The 26,507-nt window shown below is 51.4% G+C and overlaps 1 pseudogene and 3 gene segments (V, D, J or C); all 4 read left to right on the top strand.

Moving 5' to 3' along the window:
- Positions 1-4,203: 4,203 nt before the first annotated feature.
- On the top strand, positions 4,204-4,974 carry LOC119001550 (immunoglobulin lambda variable 3-9-like). The segment is given in 2 exon segments: positions 4,204-4,249; positions 4,628-4,974. Coding segments are annotated over 2 exon segments (393 nt in total).
- Positions 4,975-10,708: 5,734 nt separating this feature from the next.
- On the top strand, positions 10,709-11,325 carry LOC119001549 (immunoglobulin lambda variable 4-3-like). The segment is given in 2 exon segments: positions 10,709-10,821; positions 10,934-11,325. Coding segments are annotated over 2 exon segments (438 nt in total).
- Positions 11,326-16,461: 5,136 nt separating this feature from the next.
- Positions 16,462-23,459, top strand: LOC119001548 (immunoglobulin lambda variable 3-9-like). The segment is given in 4 exon segments: positions 16,462-16,533; positions 16,908-17,182; positions 19,412-19,433; positions 23,431-23,459. Coding segments are annotated over 4 exon segments (387 nt in total).
- A 1,472-nt stretch (positions 23,460-24,931) lies between these two features.
- Positions 24,932-25,544, top strand: LOC119001547 (immunoglobulin lambda variable 3-9-like; annotated as a pseudogene).
- The last annotated feature ends 963 nt before the right edge of the window (positions 25,545-26,507 follow it).

Genomic DNA, 26,507 nt, shown 5'->3' with positions numbered 1-26,507 from the left:
GTTAAGTCATTACTCTCAGTCTGTTTTGAGTAAATAATTCCTTTCCTTTTCATCAATCTCTGACATTGAGAACTACAATTCCCTGGTGGTGGGCAAGGTGAACCTAGTAGAGGGAGACCCACAGAGAAGGGGGGTCGATTTTACAATAGTACATCGACACCCAAGGATCTGCTCTGTAACACACACGGTGTGAGAAACTTCCTGAGGCCAACGAGATCCACACAGACATGAGTAACCAGTTGCCAAGCTCACACGCATAGTCAGAAGTCACACTTGTCCCACAGTCAGAGAGGACAAGTCCCATTCAGGACACCAGAGGGACCTATTACAAGAGCTGGGCCTCGAGAAGGGAAATTAGCTCCTGACTCCTCAGTGCTGTGGTCCAACCTACGGACGTGTGACCACAACTGATGAAGGATCACACTGTTTGCATGAACTTGAATGAATCTGTGATAACCTAGAACAGCAGCCAAATACACAGGCAAATACAAGTATTTTTCACCAACAAGGACACATTCACCAAGCGTGGTGTCACATCAGTATTCCTGATTGGAAGCAAGAAAATACCAGCTGTCATAAGCAACAAAATCAACCAACTGTCCTGGCCATAAAATCTCACAGATTATTGAATAGGTAGCCAAGGATTTTAAGAAAATTTGTACACCATTTGTTCTGGGCTGTAGGAGAATGACTGGACGGTGGTAATTGCAGACAAGGAGGACAAAAAGCACAGCCAAGTCACCACACAGATGTGGAAACCACAGAGTGTGAGACACAATGACGTTTAATGTGACAGACAGCAGGTTCATCTCCACAGAGGAAAGACAGTGACAGATGACATGGAGGAGAAACTAGAGAGAGGACGTGACACACAGACACAAAGCCACACTGAAGACACACGCAGAAGGGTCAGTGTGCTGGAGGGCACGGAGGGAGCCTCCCAGGCTCGTGGATCACAGTCTCTGAAGCAGAGACGTTCTGGGGGAGGTAGAAAGATTATTTGAAAAAATACTGGGCAAAAAGTCCAATTTCAGTGAAATGTGAGACACTGCAGATCCAAGAACTTCAACAAAACCAAAGCACAAAAAACATACAGGAAACATCAACACACATCACAACCAAATTCCTAAACCCAGTGTCAACGAGAAAATCACAAAAGCCTCGGAGACACGAGGCCCGTCCACGGAGAGGACGGAGCAGAGGGATCAGGGCAGAGGCCTCCCTGGGAACAACACGGACGGGGGAGGGGGCGTAGAGTCCAGAAAACTAAAGGTAACAACAAAACTAAAACAAAACCTGTCCACTTTCAAGTCTTTACCCAGTGAAAGTATCTTTCAAAGAAGAAAGGAAGGAAAGACTTTCCCAGATGTACAAACACACAGAGAACTGACACCCACAGATGCTCTGAACCAGAAAGAGCAGAGGACACGCCCGAGACACAGAGAGATGGGAATCTGCACAGAGAAATTCACGGTGTCAGAGATCATTACCATGTGGATAAATATGAAAGATTTTGTCATATTAAATTTCATAAAAGATATTAATGCAAAAACTGTATAAAGTGTATGTTGTGCTTTGCAATATATGATAAAGTGAAGTTATGACACTGTTACCTCTAAGGTTTGAGAGGAAGAGGAACCTATTATGATAAACTCGGGTGTCTCACTCACACCTAATTCAGGTCCAATGTGACCTTTCTCACAAGTTTGTAACTTCAGCACCAGGAGTGATGTGTTGTCAGAATTCTCTGCATCAGGAGAGACGTTCCCGTGCAAACCAGAGGGAAGCACCAGCCCCTGTGTAGTGAGAGTCCTTGTGGGTCACCTGCTCACTCACCTTGCTGACACAGGACAGGGGTCACAGTGCAGTGGCTTATCCTCCCCTGGGTCTTTCTTCAGCTGGGCCAGGTGTGTGTGCTCAGTGTGATCAGTCCTGTCCCTCATCCCTTAATATGACAAGTTTATGTCACATTGGGCCGACCTGGTTTGAACAATAACCACCGTAGTTTCTCACTGTTCTTCCTGCTCAGACCAAACCCTCCCCCCAGGACACTGACCCTGCTGTCCCCACACTCTCTTCCTCCTCCTGCTCCCTCTTCCCACCCTGATGGCAGCTCCAGGGTCCCCTCCAGAGAGACCCCTCCAGCCTCTCTCCATAGAGGACCTACCTGTCCATTCTTGTCTGATCTCAATCAGTTACTTGAATACTTTAACAAATACACCATTAATTTCCAGTAATTATTTTTATTGACTGCTTAACTGATTGATTCCTTGATATTTATAAATTATTTTGCTCACTAGTCAGGAAGGTTATTTTAATGCAAACACACACAGGACAATAAGAGACGTGGGCAGACAGGAGCCTCTTCTCCTACAGCAACAAGTCCAGGGCCCGACAGGTGTCCGCACACTCTCACCACCCTGTGGGGTCCTCCCATCTCTCACTTTCTGCTCCACCAGCCCCGCTGTGCAGGCTCTGCTCTCACCCTCCTTGCAGACAGACGTCAGCGTGGCCGCTGCAGCTCAGCTGTCACACCCAGGGCCAAGGGGACAGGGGCTGCTCAAACATAGTCTGTTTCTTTCCTGTACAAAGTTAAACTTTTGGAAAATAAACCACCTGAGTGACACACCTATGGGTCAACACTGAGCTACAAGGTCAATAACAGCCAAGAGGGACCTGGGAAGGGCAGTCCTGTGGCTGTTAACTGCAGATGGAAGACAACATACAGGTAGAAGGTGGCGGTGAATGTGCTGTGTCACCCACACCAGCGTGTCCCCTGTGTGCTCCCATGTGCACACTGGCATCTGTGAGGCAAGACTCGTTCACACCTCTCACCCAGGACGCAGTGTCTGGCATACACAGTGGGGCTGAATCACTGTTTGCTGGGCTAGTACAGTTGCCACAACGCCCTATTTGACCCTGCAGTGGTGGTGGGCATCAGTAAGACGCAGTCCCCGAGTCCTGTATTCCCCATGTAAGCCCAACAATCACACAACCACCCAGGGCATGTGTCAGAGATGCTTCTGGTGGACCTGCCCCTTCATCCTCCCAATGAGCTTGTTCATACTTTTATGGGTCATCTGAGCCACTTGTGCCTGGTCTTGAGGTGGCAGTGGTTATGGAGAGAACAACATCCCCTCCCCTGGAACCAGGAGTCCCTGGATCAGGGAGTCACCACCTGAGCAGTGGGTTCAGACTCTGCACCTGGACAGAGCACACACCTGCTCCCCCTACAGTCAGTTTGGGGAGGCCACCAGGGGGCAGCAGAGACCACCTGGCAGAGCCTCCTGGAGACTGGGAGGTCCTGGGCATGAGGAATTCTACTCTGCAGGGGGACTATTATCATGTTTGCTTTGGAACTATCTGTCCACCTATTAACAGTTAACTGTGGTAAAACAAGGGAAATATTAAGCACCACATCGCATCTTTAAAAAGAGTAGTATGTTTTCTACAGTACTGACTTTGACACAAATGGCATAACATTCTGACTCTGAGTCTCTCAGAGTTGGTTCTTCTAGAATTGCCCTGTTTATCTGTCACAGGTCCAGATAATTGATTCCTGTCCAGCCCACCCCAGTCATGCTCACACTCTGTAACTGTCACACCTTTTCAAACACTGGGACTGACCCTGGCACTAGCACACAGTGGGGACGATGGGGCACAGCATCCAGGACCTGTCCCAGGAGATGGAACTGAGTTAGAAACTTCCAGCATCTCAGAGGCTCCAAGTGCTGCATGTGCCCTGAGCAAGGTGGGAATGTCATTCAGGCACCAATGCTCACACCCTGTCACTGGGGTGGGACCCTGCTGGGACCTCAGGCTTATATAGTCACCACTACGGTTAATGCTCTACAGTGGATTCAGAACATGCAGATAGACGGCACCTCTAAGCTTAGCTGTGGCCAGGCCCGCACAGGAGTGAGGCCATGAGACAGTCTTGGTGGAGATGTCAGCCCCACACTATGGTACCATGAATAATCTGAAGCCCCTGGGAATGATTCTGGAACTCTATGGCCCACCCTCCCTTCCCTGAGTCTCTCAGGCTGAGCCCCATCAGGAACCACACAGCTCCTCAGGCAGCACCCCTGAGCTCTGGCTGATTTGCATACCCAGTAGGGCTCCCTCCAGCAAGGGGATAAGAGAGGCCTGGGAGGAAAGCTGCCCAGCCTGGGGCCTCAGGGAGGAGAAGCTGGCCCCTCCACCATGGCCTGGACCCCTCTCCTCCTCAGCCTCCTTGCTCACTGCACAGGTGCTGCTCCCAGGCTCCCACTCAACACCAACCCCAGGGATCTGGACAAACCTGACCCTGACTCTGAGCTCAGCAGGGCACTGCCCGTGGGCTCCAGATTCGCCTGGCCCTCCACTTCAGGAGGAGGGGATTGAGTTTGGTACCCTCCACTGTGCTCACTGGCTCTGAGGGAGCCAGAGTGGCTGCACCTTTCAAGAGAAAGGGACAGGAGGGTCCTCTTTTCCTCACAGGCCACATGGGTCAGCTGGATCCCTGGGCTGCTAGGGCTGAGACTGATGATGCAGAGAACACCTATAGATGTTTCCAAGAAGGGCAGGCAAGAGTCCACTAGGACACGATCCTTCATCCTTAAAACCACCTTCCTTTCTTCTCTTGCAGGCTCTGTGTCCTCCTATGAGCTGACACAGCCATCCTTGGTGTCTGTGAACCTGGGACAGACAGCCAGGATCACCTGTGGGGGAAACAACATTGGAGGTTATAATGTGCAGTGGTACCAGCAGAAGAGAGGCCAGGCCCCTGTGCTGGAAATTTACTATAGCAGCAACCGGCCCTCAGGGATCCCTGACCGATTCTCAGGTACCAACTCAGGAAACACGGCCACCCTGACCATCAGCGGGGCCCAGGCCCAGGACAAGGCTGACTATTACTGTCAGGTGTGGGACAGCAGTAGTAAAACTCACAGTGACACAGGCAGACCGGGAAGTGAGACCAAAACCTCAGTCTGAGTCACTTTCTCCTCAGGACCCAGGAGGATGCAAAGCCATGAGCAGCTTTGGCCCAGGTCCCATTAGTCAGATGTCCAAGCGGCCCCTCCTCCGAGCCTCAGGCAGCTGTGCAGGGGGTGGGTCAGGAGTGGATTCAGGGAGGCAGGACCAGGCTGCCTGCTGAGTCGGTGCTGCTGTGCAGCTTCCTGGAGGAGCAGCTGACGAAACCAAAGCCTGTTGGAGTCCTGTGTCCACATGTAACAGCCCTTCAATTTCAACACCATGGTGATTGGGCCACTTTTTGGAAAAACATTAGGAATTAATCCCTAGAACCTCCCAGCTCAGCTGAGCTCCACAGGCCCCAGGCTTTGTTGCCGCCCAGAACTCTTAATGGGGCCAACCAGTGACTGCACACCCAGCACCCCTGCTGGAGCCCCAGTGACCACGGCTGTGCCCCCACTGGGAAGTTCCCACGGGGTAGAGAATTACCTCCCTCAGGGTCATTCCTCTCCACAAGTGTGACTCAGGCCCAATAACAGCCTGACACCATGATCCAGGCCCTGCCTCATGTCACAAGGACCTAGCAGCCTCCAGCTGAGTCCCCCGCTGTCACTGCTTTGTACTTCCTCAGTGTTGCTTCTGAGCTTCCCTCCAAAAAGACCCTCTGACATGACACTGAGTGAGGTTTTCCATGTCAGAGGGAGACTCCAGGGCCCCAGAGAAGAAATACCAGCCCAGGGGGAGCATGTGGGAGAGGAGAGGGCCCCACAGAGGTGACACTCTGAGCACCTGCAAAGGTTCCCATGAGACAGGTGAGCACACACAGGAGGAAACCAGCTGAGGCTGAGGGGGGAGCCATCCAAGGACACGGGAGGGGACAGTCACAGGTCAGCACGGCAGCCTACAGTGCTTGTGCTCAGTCAGGGGGAAGCTCCCAGTTCAGGCATCTGGTGGACGAGTCAGGAGATGTGTGTCCCACGGTGAGGAACTTAGTCTCCCAACTTAGTCTGCACTCTTGCCATCTCAGAAAGTGTCAGTGAGAGCAGGTGGACACTGGACTGACCTGTGACCAGGTCAGTCAATAAACCCCAAATGGGAATCCCTGACACAGGGGGACACACTCGTGTTTCAGATCCAACAGGAATCAGTCCTGTTGCCTGATACCCTGTCAGACTTTCCTTCAAATAATCACGAAAACAGGACTGTTGTGAATGTAAAACCATTTTATCCAAAAGGGCCCTGGAATTGCCCAGATGGCACACTTTGTGGACTAGGACACAGAAAATGTGACTGTGACATTATTTCCTCCGTCATAAGGGAGGACGAGTGATTTGACACAGCAAGGGAAGACTCAGAGGTCAAAAATCCAAATTGGAAATTTTGACCTAAAAGCTGTAATAAAGGGGATTAAGAAACACGGGATGAGATTCACAGCCCCTGCGATGCTGCCAAAGAAAACACTGAGCACCTGTGTCAGAGCCACAGAATCTGTTCATAACGAAGCAGAAAATAATGAAGATGAAAATTAGAAATGAATCCCACCTTCTCTCCAAACACCACGCATGTGACCACAGTAAATGTCTGTTTGTAAAACACTTTTCTCCGCGACACCACAGGGTCTGATACCTGAATGAAGCTCAGTCTGACGAGGGCAGGACAGTTCAGCACCAAGACCCTGGTGGCCTAGGAAGCAGTTGGGGACACAGCAGGAGAAAGTGAGAGTTTCCATGGTGACTGAGACCAGGACACGCAGGTCCCCTGGGATGGACTAAGATGCAGATGCAGCTGCAGCAGGTCAGGGTGGGCCCAGGAACATACCTGTCTGACCATCTCCCCCTAGGACCACACTAGGAGAGTGTCAGTACTGTCCACCTGCCACTCACAGCTCAGTGACAGTCACCACAGGAAGTCACCCTCTGTCAATCACAGGGGACCTGCTTTCTCAGGTCCTCACTTGCCACCCGGACCTCCGTGCTGCCCTCAGTGGACAGGTCAGAGGACACGCCCTGAGGTCAACGTCGTGCAGGTCAGGCTGGACTCTCTGCAGAACCAGGTCCCCTCCCAGGATGGGGAGTCATGGGCAGGGCCGGCTCTAGTGGGGAAAGTGGGGTGACATGACCCACACCACAGATCCCCACTGTCTACAGCCGTGTGTGGCGGTCCTGGTGGTCTATCCTGGTGGTCTCTGCTGAGGGCCAAGGTCACGCTCCCAAGACCAGAGACCCAGGGGGCATGTCACAGCTGGCTGATGTGCCTCCGTGACCTGTGCAAAGGGCAGGGCATATGTGGGCCTGTACACTTCTGTGTGCCCACGTGAGTGCACTTCAGTGCAGCCAAGAAGTCCCACAATGAGAAATGTCCCAGACACTCCCTTTCTAGAATTTCCTCTGTCCACCATTCTGTTGTCCTGGCTTCTCATTAAGTATATGGATTAAGGATATTAATAAGAACAGGAGGAGTAGCATTCATCTGTGTTCAAAAGACGTCAGCACCATTTATGTTAGACCAAAGGCACAGAAACGTAGAACACACTGACAGGGACCAGAGGGGAGGGGAGAGGACAATGGTGGAAAGAAGGGGTAGGGACTAGTCAAAGGACAAGTATAAATGACCCACGGACATGGAAAACACTGTGGGGACTGAACTGACTGTGGGAGTGGCAGGTGAGCTGGGTGGAGGAGGGCAAAGGGGGAAAACTGGGACAACTGTAATAGAATAACAATAAAAATTCTTAAGTACAGGAAGAAAAAATTTCAATGTGAATTAAATACAAAACTGTTGCCCTGGCTGCTGTAGCTCAATGAATTGAGTGCGGCCTGTGAACCAAAGGGTCACAGTTCGATCCCCAGTCAGGGCACATGCCTGGGTTGAGGCCATGTCCCCAGTGGAGGCCATGTGAGAGGCAACCACACATTGATGTTTCTCTCCCCTTCTTTCTCTTTCCCTTCTCCTCTCTCTAAAAATAAAGAAATAAAATATTTAAAAATATATATACAAAACTATTGATATATTGTTTTTTAAACTGGCTTTGAAACCTGCTGTGTATTTCAGAACAACGGCAAATCTCTCCGGGGTCGACCCACGTTTCATGCTCAACAGCTGTGATGACTTGTTGCCACCACATTGGACAGAGCAGGTTACAAGGATGAGGTGTCCTTGGGTAACTGTCCCTGCAATAAATATGACAGACACCAGGGGGCGATGAAGGGCCTCATGACTCAGAGGCCTCATCAGGCAGGAAAAGCTGCTCCAGTTTCCACCAACCCAAGAAGGTTGAGAACAGGACATGGAGGAAATATTTACATGTGCGTCCACATTAATTTTATTCTCAAATACAGAATAGTAAATACAACTGCAGCTTTAAAGACAAATCGGGGTTATTGAACACATTTATTATTAGTCAGTGTAAGGATGACAACGTTTTTTTGTATTTTTAAATAAGTAATACCCATCTCAATGGGGAGATTGTCCCCATAAACTTCATTCAAGTCATAATGTTATACTTTGTGCACTGATCTAGAGGGAAGACTAAGAAACATTTTCTTGAAGCAGGATGATTTGCTATTTTTTAAGAAGGAATGTATTTCCCAGCCCACAAGCACAGATCAGAGTTTGAAGGTGAAATCTCCCAGGATGGCACTCACAGGTGACCTCCAAGGTGGTCAGGAGACCACGGCACAGGTGTGAGCACTGGCCTGCAGGAGTGGTCAGTGAGGTCCATGGGGGCCCTGAGGTGTGAGTGTGAGGAGTGGACGCCCCGGGGTGGGAAGGGCAGAGAGGAGCTGCTGTGGTCCCCTCAGCTGGGGACAGTGGTGGACATGTCTCAGGCACCAGACCCTGGTCCCCTCTCCACTGTCTTCTAGGCCTAACTGTCCAAGCGTGAGAGAGTGATCTCTCTCTCTGAGGGATGAGTCAGGGGTGTGTCAGTCTGTCTGTGCACATGAGTCACCCCAGGGCTGCATGATTCCCTCCAAGTGCCTCTAGCATTTTGTACGTGAACTCACTTCACTGCACTCTCAGCACCACCTAGTGACAACCAAAGTATTTGTCCAGGAGAGCAGGTAAAAAGTGTTTTCTTAAAACTATAAAATTTTACACTTTTGTAAAAGTAAAAGGTTTCTCTCACCAGCTTTGACCATGTGAGAAAACAACCCTGACGTAAAACGTTAGAGACCCAGCCTGACATGAACCCTGTCCAGTCTCCTGATGCCAATGCCCCCCTTTGACATGGAATCCTGTGCCCTCTGCCAGGGAGGGAGCTGCAGGAGGGTCCCTGAGTTTCCTACAGACAGTCCCACGTGTCACTGGGAAGCACAGGTGCAACACATGACGCCCTGAGAGCTCTTCACAGCAGACTCCAGGAGGATGGCGCCCCGGGAACAGAGAACTGGGTGATGACAGGGGTCCTGGGGTGGGGTCGGCAGGGTCGTACAGCCTGGAGTCGGGTGGAGAAATGAGAGGACCCAACGCTCAGACTCTGGGTCGGCTTCTGGATGAGAACCTTGATTCCTCATCACTGGCTGAGGGGCTGTGGGAAAACCACAACCTCGCAATGGTAGCCCCCTGCCCATCAGACAGGAGGAGAGGCTGGGCCTTCAGCAAAGGGATGATGTGGGGTTATTCTGATGTTGTGCTGTTATGATGACAGGTGACAGGTGCACATAAAACACTCACCAAGTTTCACCATCCTTTCAGTTCTTAGAAGGTTGTCAGCAGAGTTTATTTCCTTGCAGTTGCAGGACTCAGAGCTACTTGCCTTTTCAAAGCAGCAAGGAGAGGGAGACTCCAGAGCCAGTCGCCAGCAAGGCGGTCTCATATAACAGAACATTATTCCAGCAGTGACACCTGTCTCTTATGCCAGTTTTCATTGGCTGGAAGCAAGTTGCCCACATTCAGAGGAGGACATTCTGCACGAGCGTGGACCCTGGGAGGCAAGACAGCAGAGACCAACTTAAAGCTCGTCTGTCATAGGTAAAAGCAAACATCTCATCAAAAACATGTGCCGGAAGATGGTGGCGTCAGATCCTCAAAGTGATGGAGAAAGGAGCTGTCAGTCTGTACCAGGATGAAAGACCGCTCAACCCTGACAGCCACACAAAGCCATTTCAAGCACATAAAAACTTAGAAAGGTGACAACCCAGAAACCCTTCCTGAATTTTTAAGGTCAATTATCCTTAGCAGGAAAAAAATTGGTAAAATCTGATAGTATAGCTAACTACTAATAGTAAATAGGAAAACATGGATCAATTTTTTTAAAGAGCTATGCCTGAAATTCCTGGTGGCAATACCTGAACACAGGAAATGAGACTGCCGGTGTGTGCAACATGCCCACTTTCTTACCATGTCATTAGGAAAGTGTAAATAAAATACATACATTAAAACAAATTTTAGCCAAAAAAAAAAAAAAGAGGTAGCCATCTGATGCACTTGCTGCAAGTTTAGGATGATATTCACCCTGTGGGCACCAGGGGGCACTGTGGGTCCTGGTTTGGGGAACATCACAGTTTAAGTGCCCTTGGCTGGGCTCAAGTGCAAAGGGCATGCATGACTGAGGCTACATTGAAGACCCATCTACTGGGTAAAATCAACACTTAATAATGAAATTCACACCTGGACCTTCTTCTGACCTCAGGAAATGGCCAGCAGGAGGCTGTTAGGGCTCAGACTAGTGCTGAGACAGACACTTGTTGGGGAGCAGAGAACAGATTTGCATTCATGCTCCTCCCTCTTCAGCTACAAGGACAGAGGATAAGACAGGGGCTTGGAGAGGCCAGTGCCAACTGGGCAGCCTCAGGGCAGAGCTCCTGGAAGCCACTCTCACCATGGACTGGGCTCCCTTCTATCTCCTGCCCCTGGTTTTCTCCACAGGTCAGTGCATCGCCGGGCACACAGGGAGTCAGCTTCCCTCCAAGCACAGTTCCACTGGGCAGCTGTCCAGTCTGGGTGCATTGGGCATCATCCCTGTGTTTTGTGTTTGCAGGTCTCTGTGCTGATCCTGTGCTGTCCCAGCCCCCGTCTGCTTCTGCCTCCCTGGGAGCCTCGGCCAAGCTCACCTGCACCCTCAGCAGTGAGCACAGCAGCTACTACATTGCATGGCACCAGCAGCAGCCAGGGAAGGCCCCTCGGTATTTGATGTATGTTGATAGTGACGGAAGCCACGAAAAGGGGGACGGGATCCCGGACCGGTTCTCGGGCTCAAGCTCTGGGGCCGACCGCTACTTGACCATCTCCAACCTCCAGTCTGAGGACGAGGCTGACTATTACTGTACAACAGCGGGCAGCACTGGTAATGCCACAGTGACACAGGCCAACGGGGAAGTGAGACAAAAACCCCCAACCCATCTGTATCACACTCTCCTCCAGCCCAAATAGAACTAGAGACAACACCGTGAGCAGGTTTGGCCCAGGTCCCCGGACCTCAGATCCTCACACTGAACCTCCTCAGTCTCAGGCAGCTGTGCGGAGGCTGGGACAGCACTGGATTCCAAGGCAAAGGACGGGGCAGATCTGGTATTTCCAGGGCCTGCATGTGAGTTGGAGACAGAGAGCGTGAGTAGAAGGACAACGGGACAGAACACACATGCTGTGTTCATTGTTCCTGAATATCCTTGTAATGGTGACTGGGCCCCTCACTGCTCACCCATCCTGGGTTTCTCCCCAGAACTACCCAGGTCAAGGAAGCTCAGGAGGCCCCAGGGTGTCCTGTCAGCCTGGGTTCTGAACAGAGCAAACCCCTGCAGAAAACACTGAGGATCCACCTGCATCCCTCTCTCAGGGCTGACCCTCCCTGCACCCTCCCTGCTGGGTCCTGTCAGCTCACAGGTGTGCCCTCACAGGGAAGTGCTGCTGGTGGAGAGGATCCACCCAGCAAGGTCACGCCCCTCTCAGTGTGTTGCTCAGGCTCAGGAAGACCTTACAGGGCCTCCCAGCTGAGTCCTCAATTGCCACCACATTGCAGGTCTTGCCTCTCAGGTATACTCACGACAGATCACCCCTAACCCTCCTGCAAGCGGTTCTCCATCACCCTTGAGCCTCCAGGGAACTCACTGCCTGTGTTCACACTGATCACCACCTGGTGTGAGGAAACCTCCTGAGGCCAAAAGGAACTGTGCAGAGATGCCACGGATTACTTTCCAAGCTGACACACACAATCAGAAGTGACACTTGTCCTGCAGTCAGAGCAGACCAGTTCCAATCAGGACACCAGATGGACCTGTCAAAGAGCTGGGACTTGAGATGAGAAATTAGCACCAGACTCCTCACTGTCATCCCACCTAAGACTGTGTGAGCATAACTGACAAAAAATCAAAATGTTTCCACTATCTGTAGTGAATCTGCCATAACCTAGAATAGCCGGGTATGTATATGTATGCTATATATGTAACACTCTCTATATATGTATATTGTATAATATATATATACATGCACACACACAAGTATTGTTTAGCAACAAGGAAATATTCACCAAGTCTGGTGTCGCCATCAAATATATCTAAATGGAAGCAAGAAAATACAAGCTATAATAACCAACAAAATCAAACATTTTCCTGGCCATGAAATCTCACAGATGGTGGAATTTGTGAAATGGTGAAGTCTCAGATTGATGGAATTTCATAAATGATATCAAGGGATAGTAAGAAAATTTATACTCCATTTGTTTTGGTATGTAGAAAATGCTTGAACATGGTAATCGTAGGCCAGGAAGACAAAGAACACACCGAGTCCCTATATAGATGAGGAAACTACGGCGTCTGAGATGAAATGACCCTGATGTGACTGACAGTAGGTTCATCTTCTCAGAGGAAAGATAGTGACAGATGATGTGGAAGAGAAACTACAGAGAGAATGTGAGACACAGACACAAAACCACACTGAACACACACAGGAGCATCAGGAGCTGGAGGGCATGGAGGGAGCCTCACAGGCAAGTGATCGGAGTCTTTGAAGCAGAGACGTTTTGGGGGAGGTAGAAAGATTATTTGAAGAAATACTGGGCAAAAAGTCCAATTTCAGTGAAATGTGAGACACTACAGATCCAAGAACCTCCACAAAACCCAAGCACAAAAAACATACAGGAAACATCAACACACATCACAACCAAATTCCTAAACCCAGTGTCGACGACAAAATCACAAAAGCCTCGGAGACACGACGCCCGTCCACAGAGAGGACGGAGCAGAGGGATCAGGGCAGAGGCCTCCCTGGGAACAACACGGACGGGGGAGGGGGCGGAGAGTCCAGAAAACTAAAGGTAACAACAAAACTAAAACAAAATCTGTCCAATTTTAAATCTTAACCCAGAGAAAGTATCTACCAAGGAGGAAGCAAAGAAAGACTTTCTCAGATGTACAAACACGTAGAGAACTGATACCCACAGACGCTCTGAACCAGAAAGAGCAGAGGACACGCCCGAGACACAGAGAGATGGGAATCTGCACAGAGAAATTCACGGTGTCAGGAATCGTTACCACAGGGATAAATATGAAATGTTTTGTCGTATTAATCTCAGTAAAAGATATCACTGTTTAAGGCAAAAACACTATACAAATATATGCTGTGGTTCATAACCTATGATAAAGTGTAAATACGACAATATTACTGTTAGGGTGGGCAGAGATAGGAGGAAGCTCCGGCTGGACTTTGCCAAGACAGACATCCTTACAGTAACCTGAGTCCAAGGAAGAGACCACCAATGCTATATCACTGCTTTGTTCCGAGGGCACCATGTCCAGCTTCCACGGGGAGCCAACAAAAGCAAAACCCCACTACATTCCCTCTTGGGTGTGCCTTCCTTGGCCTCATCCTGCAGACCCTGGAACCACACCCTGGTGCACAATCCCCAATAAAGCTCTTTATTGCCTATTTTATGGCTGATTGGCATTTCTTTCTCGGCGGAGCCTAAGAAAACCTCTCACTTACCACAAAGGTTTGAGAGGAAGACGAACCTGTTATGATAAACTCAGGTGTCTCCCTCACACCTAGTTCAGGTCCAATGTGACATTTGGACAAGGCTGTAGCTTAGGCAGCAGGAGTGATGTGTTGTCAGAATTCCCTGAATCAGGAGAGAAGGTCCCGTGTGACGTCCTGTGCAAACCAGAAGGGAAGAGGCAGCCCCTGTGTAGTGACAGTCCTTGTGGGTCACCTGCTCACTCACCTCACTCACACAGGACAAGGTCACAGTGTAGTGGCTCCTCCCTCCCCTGGGTCCCCCTTCAGCTGCTCTGACTCCTGAGCCAGGTGTGTGTGCTCAGTGTGACGTCCGTCCTGCCCCTCATCCCTTAATGTGAGAGATTCAGGTCACATTCGGCCGACCTGGTTTGGACCATAACCACCTTAGTTTCTCACTGTCCTTCCTGCTCAGACAGACCAGACCCTCCTCCCAGGACACTGACCCTGCTGTCCTCACACTCACTGCCTCCTCCTGCTCCCTCATCCCACCCTGATGGAAGCTTCAGGGTCCCCTCCAGACAGACCCCTCCAGCCTCTCCTCACAGAGGACCTCCGTGTCCATTCTTGCAGATCTCAACTAATTAACTGAGTACTACAACAGCTGCACACTTCTTCTCCTGTAATTATTTCTATTGATTGCTTAATTGATTGATTCATTGATTTCTGCTATTATCTCCCTCATTAGTCAGGACATTTTTTAATGCAAACACACAAAGGACAATAAGAGACCTGGACAGACAGGAGCCCCTTTTCCTCCTGCAGCAACAAGTCTGGGGCCTGTCGGGTGTCCGCAGACACTCACCACCCTGTGAGGTCCTCCCGTCTCTCACTTTCTTTACCGACATCTCTCCAGGGGAGGCTCTGCTCTCCTTCTTGTTGCAGATGGACCTCAGCGTGGCCACTGCAGCTCAGCTGTCACACCCAGGGTCGAGGCGACAAGAGATACAAAAATCTAGTCTGTTTCATTCCTTTACAAGAGCTCAAGTTCTCAGGGGAAACCCAGCTGGTTGATACACCCACACGTCAACATGGAGCCACGAGTTCAACGCCGACCAGGAGAGACCTGGGAAGAACAATCCTGTGGCTGTGAAGTTAGGAAGGGACACAAGACTCAGGTAGACTGTGGCGGTGACTGTGCTTTGTCACCCACACCAGCATGCCCACTGTGTGCTCCCATGTGCACACTGGCATCTGGGAGGCAGGGCTGGTCCCGTGCACACGTCTCACCCGGGACACAGTGTCTGGCAGACGCAGTGGGGCTGAATCAGTGTTTCCTGGGTGAGCATCTCCTGTCTCAGTCTTTGGGGCAGATGCCACCAGCGCCCTCTTTGCAACCTGCACTAGTGGTGGGAATCAGTGAGAGGCAACTTCCCAATCCTCTGTCCACTGAACGACACCCAGGAACACTGCCACCCTAGGGACATGTCAGTCAGAGAACTTCAGGTGGACTTTCCCTCTCCTCCTCCCGGTGAGCCTGTTCGTGGCAGTGGTTATGGAGAGAACATCAATCCCTGGGACCCTTAGTCCATGGATCAGGGAGTTATACCACCTGAGCAGTGGGTTCAGACTCTGCACCTGGACAGAGCACACACCTGCTCCCCCTGCAGCCACTGTGGGGAGGCCACCAGGGGGCAGCAGATACGACCTGGTAAAGCCTCCTGGAGACTGGGAGGGCCCAGGCATGAGGAAGTCTACCATGCAGGGGGATTATTATAATTTACATTTTGGATTATCTATCTCTTTATTAATAATTAAAATATTGTGGTAAAACAGGAGAATATGAACACCCAGCTCCCATCTTTAAATAGAGTAGTAAGTTTTATACAGTACCACCTTTGACACTGATGATGGAACATTCTGACTCTGACTCTGTCAGATTTGGTTCTTGTAGAATTGGCCTGTTTTTATAATAGGGGCGGGTAACTCATTCCTGTCCAGCCGCCCCTTTCATGCTCACACTCTGTAACTGTCACACTTCTAGCCCTGGGGCTGACCTTGGCTCTAGCGCACACTGGGGCACAGCAACTATGACCTGTCCCAGGAGCTGGAACTGACTTAGAAACCGACAGCATCTCAGGATCTCCCCACTGTGGCTCAGGGGCTCTAAGTTCTCCTTGTGCCCTGAGCAAGATGGGAATGTCCTTCAGGCTCTGATGGTCACACTATCACTAGGGTGGGACCCTGCTCAGACCTCAGGCTCCTATCATCACCGCTACAGTTAATGGTCTATAGTGCACTCAGAACATGCAGACAGACGTCACCGCTGAGGTCTGCTGGGGCCGTGCAAGCCCCGGAATGAGGCCATGAGACAGTCTGGGGTGGAGATGTCAGCCCCAATTTGTGCTACCAGGATATGAACTGGAATCTCCTGGGAATGAGGTGGGGTCTGCAGGGACTCCCCCTCCCTTCCTTGAGTCTCTCAGGCTGAACCCCTATCAAGAACCACCCAGTTCCTTGGGCAGCACCCCTGAGCCCTGGCTGATTTGCATACCCAGCAGCTGTCTCTCCAGCAAGGGGATAAGAGAGGCCTGGGAGGAAAGCTGCCCAGCCTCAGGACTCAGGAAGCAGAAATGGGCACCTCCACCATGACCTGGACCACTCTCCTCCTGGGCCTCCTCGCTCACTGCACAGGTGCTGCACCTGGTTCCCACCCATTCTTGTCCCAGGGATCTAGACAAGCCTGACCCCGACTCTGACCTCAGTAGGGCAATACCTGCAGGAACCAATGCCCCTGGCTCTGGGGCAGGATTAGGGAATGATGGTCCTGTACGCTTCAGTGTGCTCACTGGTCTGAGTGAGCCAGAGTGGGTGGACCTGCCAGGAGAAAGGGACAGGAGGCTCCTCATTTCCTCCCAGGCTTCATGGGTCAGCTGGATCCATGGGACACATGGGCCGAGACTGATGGGCAAGGGAATCCCTGTAGTTTGCTCCAGCACAGTCAGGCCGCCATCTCCTGAGAAGTGGCCCTTCATCCTTAAGCTGACCTCCCATTTTCTCTCTTGCAGGCTCTGTGTCCTCCTATGAGCTGACACAGCCACATTCAGTGTCAGTGCAACCTGGACAGACGGCCAGGATCACCTGTGGGGGAAGCAGCATTGGAGGTTATTATGTGCAGTGGTACCAGCAGAAGCCTGGCCAGGCCCCTGTGCTGGTCATCTATGATAGCAACAGGCGGCCCTCAGGGATCCCTGACCGATTCTCAGGTGCCAACTCTGGGAACACAGCCACCCTGACCATCAGCGGGGCCCAGGCCCAGGACGAGGCTGACTATTACTGTCAGGTGTGGGACTATGGTACTGATGCTCACAGTGACACAGACAGATGGGGAAGTGAGACAAAAACCTCAGTCTGTGGCACACTCCCCTCAGGCCCTTTGGGGTCCAGAGACAAAGCAATATGCAGCTTTGGCCCAAGTCCCATTTTTTAAATGTCCAACTGGTCCATCCTCCCAGCCAAGAGCAGCTGTGCAGAGGGTGGGACAGGAGTGGATTCAGGGCAGCAGGACCAGGCTGCCTGCTGAGTAGGTGCTGCTGTGCAGCTTCCTGGAGGAGCAGCTGACAGAACCACAGCCTGCTGGAGTCCTGTGTCCACAAGTAACGGCCCTTCAATTTCTACACTGCGGTGACTAGGTCTCCCCTTTGAAAAACTTTAGGAATTGATCCCTAGAACCTCCCTGCTCAGCTGAGCTTCACAGGCCTCAGGTTCCATGAATGCCCAGAACTCTGAATGGGGCCAACCAGTGACTGAACACCCAGCACCCCTGCTGGAGCCCCAGTGACCATGGCTGTGCCCCCCACTGGGAAGATCCCATGGGGCAGAGAATTGCCTTCCTCAAGGTCATTCCTTTTCCCCAAGTGAGATTCAGGCCCAGTCACAGCCTGATGCCAAGATCCAGGCCCTGTCTTGTGTCACAAGGACCTAGAAGCCTCCATCTGAGTCCTCTGATGACACTGCTTTGCACTTCCCAGGTCTTGCCTCTGATCTTCCCTCCAGAGATACCCCTGACACCCACCTGAGTGAAGTTCTCCATGTCAGAGGGAATCTCCAGGGCCCCAGAGAGGAAATAACAGCCCAGGGGGAGCGTGTGGGAGAGGAGAGGGCCCCACAGAGAGGACACTCTGGGCGTCTACAAAGGTTCCCCGAGGCGAGTGAGCACATGTGGGAAGAAACCAGCTCAGACTGAGGAGGGAGCCAACCAAAGACACAGGAGGGGACAGTTACAGGTCAGCACACCAGCCTGCAGTGCTTGTGCCCAGTCAGGGGGAAGCTCCCAGTTCACGCATCAGGTGGACAAGTCGGAAGATGTGTGTCCCACAGAGAGGAACATAGTCCCCAAGTAAGGTCCCCAGTGGTGACATGTCAGAAAGTGTCAGTGAGAGCAGGTGGACACAGGACGGACCTGTGACCAGTAAGTCACTGAACCCCGAATGGGAACCCCCGACACTGGGGGACACACACATGTTCCATATCTAACAGGAATCAGTCACATTGCCTGACACCCTGTCAGACTTTCCTGTGAATAATCAGGAAAACAGGGCTGTTATGAATACAAAAACCATTTTACTCAAAAGGGCCCTGGAATGGCCCACATGACACAGTCTGTGGACTAGGACACAGAAAATGTGACTGTAACTTATTTCCTATGTTCTTAAGGGAGGACGAATGATTTCACACGACGAGAGAAGGCTCAGAAGCCACAACTCCAAATTGAAAACTTCAACGTAAACGTCAAAACATTTAGGATTCAAAAGACTCGGGATGAGATTGACAACCGATGAGCTTCTACCAAAGGAAACACTCAGCACTTGTGTCAGAGCATCATCAACTCTTCAAAAGAAAGCAGAAAGTGACACAGACCAAGGTCAGAAAGGGACCCCACCTTCTCCCCACACACCACCACGTGGCTGCTTTAAAACACTTGCTCCGCGACGTTGCAGGTCTAGCACCTGCGTGCAGCTCAGTGGGACAGGAGCAGGACACCTCACCATCAAGGCCCCGGGGGCCTAGGAAGGGGTTGGGGACACAGCAGGAGGAAGTGAGAGTTTCCATGGTGACCGAGACCAGAGCAATGAGTCCCCTGGGGTCACTAAGACACACAGGCAGCTGCAGCGGGGCTGGGTGGGCCCATGAATCAGCCTGTCCAACTGTCCTCTCCGGGTACCCCACTGGGCGTGGCTTCACTCCTGTCCACCTGCCACTCACATCCCAGGGACAGTCACCACCAGAAAGCCCAGTCTGTGAATCGCAGGGGACCTGCTCTCCTGCTCCTCTCCTTTGTCAGTGGCCTTGGGAGAGATGGCCAGGACATGTGCACCGGAGATTTACTGGGTAAAAATTATACTCACTGGTACCAGAGAAGCCAGGCCAGGCCCCTGTGCTGGTCACTTATGAGGACAGCAAGTGACCCTCAGGGATCCCTGACTGATTCCCTGGCCCCAGCTCAGGGAAGACAACCGCCCGGACCATCAGCTGGGCCTGGGCCCAGGATGAGGCTGACTGTCACTGTCAGTCATGGGACAGCAGTGGTACTGGTGACAGTGACATGGGCAGATGGAGAAGTGGGACACAAACCCATTCCCCATCTGTCACACTCTCCTCCAGCCTAAGTAGAACCAGAGACAAAGCCATGAGCTCATCTGGCCCAGGTCCCCAGACCTCAGATTCCTCAGCCTCAGGCAGCTGTGCAGAGGCTGGGACAGCAGTGGATTCAGTCTCTCAGGACGGGGCTGACCTGGTGTTTCCAGGGCCTGCGTGTGAGTCACAGACAGACGGCATGACTGAAGGACACACAGACCAGGATACACATCCTGTGCACATTATCCCTGAATAATCTTGTAATGGAAACTGGGCCACTCCTTGGTCACCCATCCTGGGTTTCTCCCCAGAACTACTCTGATAAGCCGAGCTCAGGAAGCCCCAGGATGCCGGGCAGCCTGTGTTCTCAACAGAGCAAACCTGCGAAGGGGACTCTGAGGATCCACCTGCATCCCCTCTTCAAGGCGGACCCATCCTCCCTCCCCTGCTGGGTCCTGCCAGTTCACAGCGGTGACCTCAAGGGGAAGTGCTGGTGGTGGAGAGGACAGACTGCCCCCCTTCAACCAAGGTCAGGCTCTTCCCACAGAGTAGCTGAGGGTCAGGCTGACCTTACAGGGACTCCCAGTTGAGTCCTCAATTGTCACCATATTGCAGATCCCCACTCTTGCCTCTCACATGTTTTTTTCAGAGAGATCACCACTAACCCTCCTGCATGCGGTTCTCCATTCCCTGTGAGCCCCCAGGGAAGTCCCTGCTAGGGTTCGTGAGTCTGATCGCCACACTGTGTGAGGAAACCCCCGAAGGCAAAGAGAAACACACAGAGACACCAGAGAGCACTTGCCCGGCTCACACACACAGTCAGGAGTCACATTTGTCCCACAGTCAGGAAAAGTCCCAATCAGGACCCCAGACGGACCTGACAAATAGCTGGGACTCAAGGCCAGAAATTAGCACCAGATGCCTCACTGCTGTGCTCCCACCTACGGACGTGTGAGCGCAACTGATGAAGGATCGCACTGTTTGCATTCACTCGAATGAATTTGCAATAGCCAAGAACAGCAGACAAAAATTACATATAAATACAAGTATTGTTCACCAACAAGGACATCTGCACCACGTCTAGTGTCACATCAAATATTCCTAAGTGGAAGCTAGAAAATACGAGCTGTGATAGGCAACAAAATCAACCAATTGTTCTGGCCATGAAATTTCACAGATGGTGGAATTTGTAGCCAGAAAGATTAAGAAAACTTGCATTCTATTCATTCNGATACACATCCTGTGCACATTATCCCTGAATAATCTTGTAATGGAAACTGGGCCACTCCTTGGTCACCCATCCTGGGTTTCTCCCCAGAACTACTCTGATAAGCCGAGCTCAGGAAGCCCCAGGATGCCGGGCAGCCTGTGTTCTCAACAGAGCAAACCTGCGCAGGGGACTCTGAGGATCCACCTGCATCCCCTCTTCAAGGCGGACCCATCCTCCCTCCCCTGCTGGGTCCTGCCAGTTCACAGCGGTGACCTCAAGGGGAAGAGCTGGTGGTGGAGAGGACAGACTGCCCCCCTTCAACGAAGGTCAGGCCCTTCTCACAGAGTAGCTAATGGTCAGGCTGACCTTACAGGGACTCCCAGTTGAGTCCTCAATTATCACCATATTGCAGATCCCCACTCTTGCCTCTCACACATGTTTTTTCAGAGAGATCACCCCTAACCCTCCTGCATGCGGTTCTCCATTCCCTGTGAGCCCCCAGGGAAGTCCCTGCCCGTGTTCGTGAGTCTGATCACCACACTGTGTGAGGAAACCCCCGAAGGCAAAGAGAAACACACAGAGACACCAGAGAGCACTTGCCCAGCTCACACACACCGTCAGAAGTCACATTTGTCCCACAGTCAGGAAAAGTCCCAATCAGGACACCAGACGGACCTGACAAAGAGCTGGGACTCAAGGCCAGAAATTAGCACCAGACGCCTCACTGCTGTGGTCCCGCCTACGGACATGTGAGCGCAACTGATGAAGGATCGCACTGTTTGCATTCACTCGAATGAATCTGCAATAACCTAGAACAGCAGACAAAAATTACATATACACACAAGTATTGTTCACCAACAAGGACATATGCACCAAGTCGGGTGTCACATCAAATATTCCTAAGTGGAAACTAGAAAATACGAGCTGTGATAAGCAACAAAATCAACCAATTGTTCTGGCCATGAAATTTCACAGATGGTGGAACTTGTAGCCAGAAAGATTAAGAAAACTTACATTCCATTCATCCCGGTGTGTAGGAGAATGCTTGACATCATAATCACAGGCTAGGAGAACAAAAACCACTGCCGAGTCAATATACAGACGTGGAAACTACAGCATCCGAGATACGTCGACCCTTGATGTGACTGACAGCAGGTTCATCACCTCAGAGGAAAGATAGTGACAGATGACATGGAGGAGAAACTAGAAGAGGACTTGAGGCACAAACACGAAACCACACTGAGTAAATGCACAGAAGTGTCAGTGGGCTGCAGGGCATGGGGGGAGCCTCATATGCCCATGATTGCAATCTCTGATGCAGAGCAGTCTAGGGGAGGTAGAAAATATTTGAGGAAATACTGGCCAGAAATGTTCTACTTTTGGTGAAAACTGAAATCCTACAGATCCAAGAACCAGCAAAACCCAAGCACAGAAAACATACAGGAAACATCAACACACATCACAACCAAATCTCTGAATCCAGTGTCAACAAGAAAATCACAAAAGTCCACGGGGAGGATGGAGCAGAGGGAACGGGGCAGAGACCTCCCTGGGAACGACACGGACAGGGGAGGGGGCGGAGTGTCCAGAAAACTAAAAGCAACCACAAAACTAACACAAAACCTGTCCACTTTCAAGTCTTTACCCAGTGAAAGTATCTTTCAAAAAAATAAGCAAAGAAAGACTTTCTCAAATGCACAAACACTTAGAGAACTGACACCCGCAGACGCTCTGAACCAGAATGAGCAGAGGACACGCCCGAGACACAGAGAGATGGGAGTCTGCACAGAGAAATTCACTGTGTCAGGAATCATTACCAGTGGGATAAATATGAAATGTGTCATCATATTAAATTCCATAACAGATATCACTACTTAATGCAAACACACTATAACAATATATGTTGTGGTTCATAATCTATGATAAAGTATAAATATGACAATGTTACCACAAAGGTTTAAGAGGAAGAGGAACCTGTTATGATAAACTCAGGTGTCTCAGTCACACCTAGTTCAGGTCCAATGTGACATTTTCTCACAAGTGCATAACTTGGGCAGCAGGAGTGATGTGTTGTCAGAATTCTCTGAATCAGGACAGAAGGTCCCGTGTGACATCCTGTGCAAAGCAGAAGGGAAGAGGCAGCCGCTGTGTAGTGACAGCCCTTGTGGGTCACCTGCTCACTCACCTCGCTGACACAGGACAGGGGTCACAGGGCAGTGGCTTGTCCCTGCCGTGGGTCCCCCTTCAGCTGCTCTGACTCCTGAGTGAGGTGTGTGTGCTCAGTGTGACGTCAGTCCTGTCCCTCATCCTTTAATATTGCAGATACATGTCACATTGGGCCGACGTGGTTTGGACCACAACCCCCTTAGTTTCTCACTGTCTTTCCTGCTCAGACAGACCAGACCCTCCCCCCAGGGCACTGACCCTGCTGTCCCCACACTCACTTCCTCCTCCTGCTCCCTCTTCCCACCCTGATGGCAGCTCCAGGGTCCCCTCCAGAGAGACCCCTCCAGCCTCTCCCCACACAGGACCTGCCTGTCCATTCTTGTCTGATCTCAACTAGTTACTTGAATGCTATAAGAACTGCACAGTTATTCCCCTGTAATCATTTCTGTTGATTGCTTACTTGACTTATTCATTGATTTTTATTAATTATTTTCCTCATTAGTGAGAACGTGTTTAATGTAAACACACACAGGACAGTAAGAGACATGGGCAGACAGGAGCCCCTTTTCTTCCTGCAGAAACAAGTCTGGAGCCCCGGAAGAAGTGAGGTCCTCATGTCTCTCACTTTCTTTACCGACATCTCTCCAGGGGAGGCTCTGCTCTCCTTCTTGTTGCAGATGGAGCTCAGCGTCGCTGTTTCAGCTCAGCTGTCACACCCAAGACCAAGGGGACAGGAGCTGCACCTAGTCTATTTCTTTCCTGTACAGAGCTAAACTTCTTAGGAAAACAGCCAGCTGACAAACAAAACCTCAGTTGAACACTGAGCTACAAACTCAGTGTCCCCCATGCAAGCCCCAGCATCACACAGCCATCCAAGGGATGTGTCAGAGATGCTTCACTTGTCCCCACCCCCTCATCTTCCCAATGAGTCTCTTCGTACTTTTATGGGTGATCTGAGCCGCTTGTGCCTGGTTTGAGGCCAGCGATGGTTATGGAGAGAACAGCAATCCCCACCCCCAGGACTCCCAGTCTATGGATCAGGGAGTCACCACCTGAGCAGTGGGTTCAGACTCTGCACCTGGACAGAGCACACACCTTCTCCTCCAGCAACCAGTGTGGGGAGGCCACCAGGGGGCAGCAGAGATCACCTGGCAAAGCCTTCTGGAGACTGGGAAGGCCTGGGCATGAGGAGCTCTACCATGCAGGGAGATTATTACCATTTATCTTTTTAACCAGTGTCTCTTCATTCATAATGAAAATAATTTAATTGTGGTAAAAAGGGGTGTTATTAGCCACCTCTCACACCTGTAGAAAGAGCAGTAACTTTTCAACAGTATCACTTTTGACACAGAAGGTGTAACATTCTGACTGACTCACTCAGATTGGGTTCTTGTAGAATTGGCCTGATTTTCCACCTCAGGTTCGGGTAATTCCTTTCTGTCCAGCCCACCTTTTTCATGGTAACATTCTGTAACCATCACACCTTTTCTAGCACTGGAGCTGATCCTGGCACTGGCACACAATCGGGACACTGGTGTACCTACAATCAGTCTCTGGAGCTGTAACAGAGTACAAACTGACAGCATCTCAGAGACCCCAAGTTCCCCATGAGCCCTGAGCAAGGTGGGAATGCCATTCAGGCTCCGATGCTCACACACTGTCACTGGGGTGGGACCCTGCTTGGACCTCAGGCTGCTATCATCACCACTACAGTTAATCCTCTATAATGGGTTCAGACATGCAGACAGATGTCACCTCTGAGCTCTGCTGTGTCCAAGTCCACCCAGGAGTGAGGCCATGAGACAGTCTGGGGTGGAGATATCAGCCCCAGTCTGTGGTACCACAGGATGAACCAGAATCCCTGGGGAATGAGATGGGGTCTGCAGAGACCGCCCCACCCTTCCTAGTGTCTCCCAGGTTGAACCCCCATCAGGAACCACCCAGCTCCTCAGGCAGCACCCCTGAGCCCTGGCTGATTTGCATACCCAGCAGCTCTCCCTCCAGCAAGGGGATAAGAGAGGCCTGGTGGGAAAGCTGCCCAGCCTGGGGCCTCAGGGAGCAGAAGCTGGCACCTCCACCATGGCCTGGACCCCTCTCCTCCTCAGCCTCCTTGCTCACTACACAGGTGCTGGGCCCTGGTTCCCACCCACCTCCAGCCCCAAGGATCTGGAGAAGCCTGACCCAGACTCTGGCTGAGCAGAGAGCTACCTGTGGGACAGGATGCTCATCCTACAGGGGGAGGCGGGGCTGCCTGAGGCTGAGACTGATGAGCTGGGGCACAGGGGGCCCTGATACTGCCAGGAGCTCAGTGCAGGTCAGGCAGGTAGGGATTTTCACCTGATGAGCCTCTCAGCTGGAATGTAACTCTCCTTTTCTCTCTTGCAGGCTCTGTGGCCGCCTATGAGCTGACACAGGCATCCTCTGTGTCAGTGCAGCCGGGACAGACGGCCAGGATCACCTGTGGGGGAAACAACATTGGAAGTAAAGGGCTTACTGGTACCAGCAGAAGCCCGGCCAGGCCCCTGTCATGGTCATCTATAATGATAAAAACCGGCCCTCAGGGATCCCTGACCGATTCTCAGGTGCCAACTCAGGGAACACGGCCACCCTGACCATCAGCGGGGCCCAGGCCCAGGATGAGGCTGACTACTACTGTGCAGTAGGTGATGGCAGTGGGAGCAGCTGGCATTGACTCACAGTAATACCCACAGCTGAGAAGTGTGACAAAAAGCCTTTGGGTCACACTCTCCTCTGGTCCCATGAGGATTCTTGGTAAAGTCATCAGCATGTTTGGCCCAGATCACATTTCTCAGGTCTCCCAGTGACCCCTCCTCCCAGCCTCAGGCAGCTGTGCAGAGGGTGGGTCAAGGGTGGATTCAGGGCTTGCAGAACTGCGCTGTCCTGGTGTGTCTCTGTCACAGTGTCACTTGCAGTACTAGTGACTGACAAAAGGACTACTGCCAGAGTCCTATGTCCAGAGTCCACTGTCTTGAAATTCTGCATCATGGTGACTGGGCAGCTCCTTGGTGACATGTTCTGGACGCATCCCCAGAGCTGCAAGCTCCACTGAGCTCCTAAAGCCTCAGCCTCATAGCCGCCCAGGACTCTGAATGGAGCCAACCAGTGCAGCGGACACTGTGAGATGCCCCTGGTCCCCAGTCAGGTCCCACGCGCCCTCCCACTGCAGCTGGAGGCCCCTGGCTGCTCTCAGCTCCGCCCTCACTCAGAAGCAGGATGGTGATGGGAAGGGCCCCCCAGTTCAGCACTTTCCCTGAGTGTGACTCAGGCCTAGTGACAGCTGGAGGAGAGAACACAGGTGGGATTAACTTCCATGATATGTTGTGTTTAACTACATTAGTGGAAAATACTACAATATAAATGAAATATTGATATATTGATAATTTTACCTTCTTTTATAATGAATCTTAAAATCTGGTGGGCACTTCCACGTACAACACCTCTCCACTGGGACACCCACATTTCATCCTCAGTAGGTGCATGTGGCTTGTGGACACCACATTGGTCACAGCAGGTCAGATGGGTGACATGTCTTTGTTGGTGAGCCCTTGGGAGACAATGTCACTACCCTGCAGTATGCAATCACAGCCAGCAGGGGGCAATGGAGAATGGATTCTGTAAGTAGAACCTCCTTTGG

Source organism: Sturnira hondurensis, unplaced genomic scaffold (genome assembly GCF_014824575.4).
Source record: "Sturnira hondurensis isolate 20B ecotype Veracruz unplaced genomic scaffold, ASM1482457v3 Scaffold0016729, whole genome shotgun sequence".
NCBI lineage: Eukaryota > Metazoa > Chordata > Mammalia > Chiroptera > Phyllostomidae > Sturnira > Sturnira hondurensis.
The sequence above is the reverse complement of the archived record's forward strand: the minus strand, read 5'-3'. Positions and strand labels throughout refer to the sequence as shown.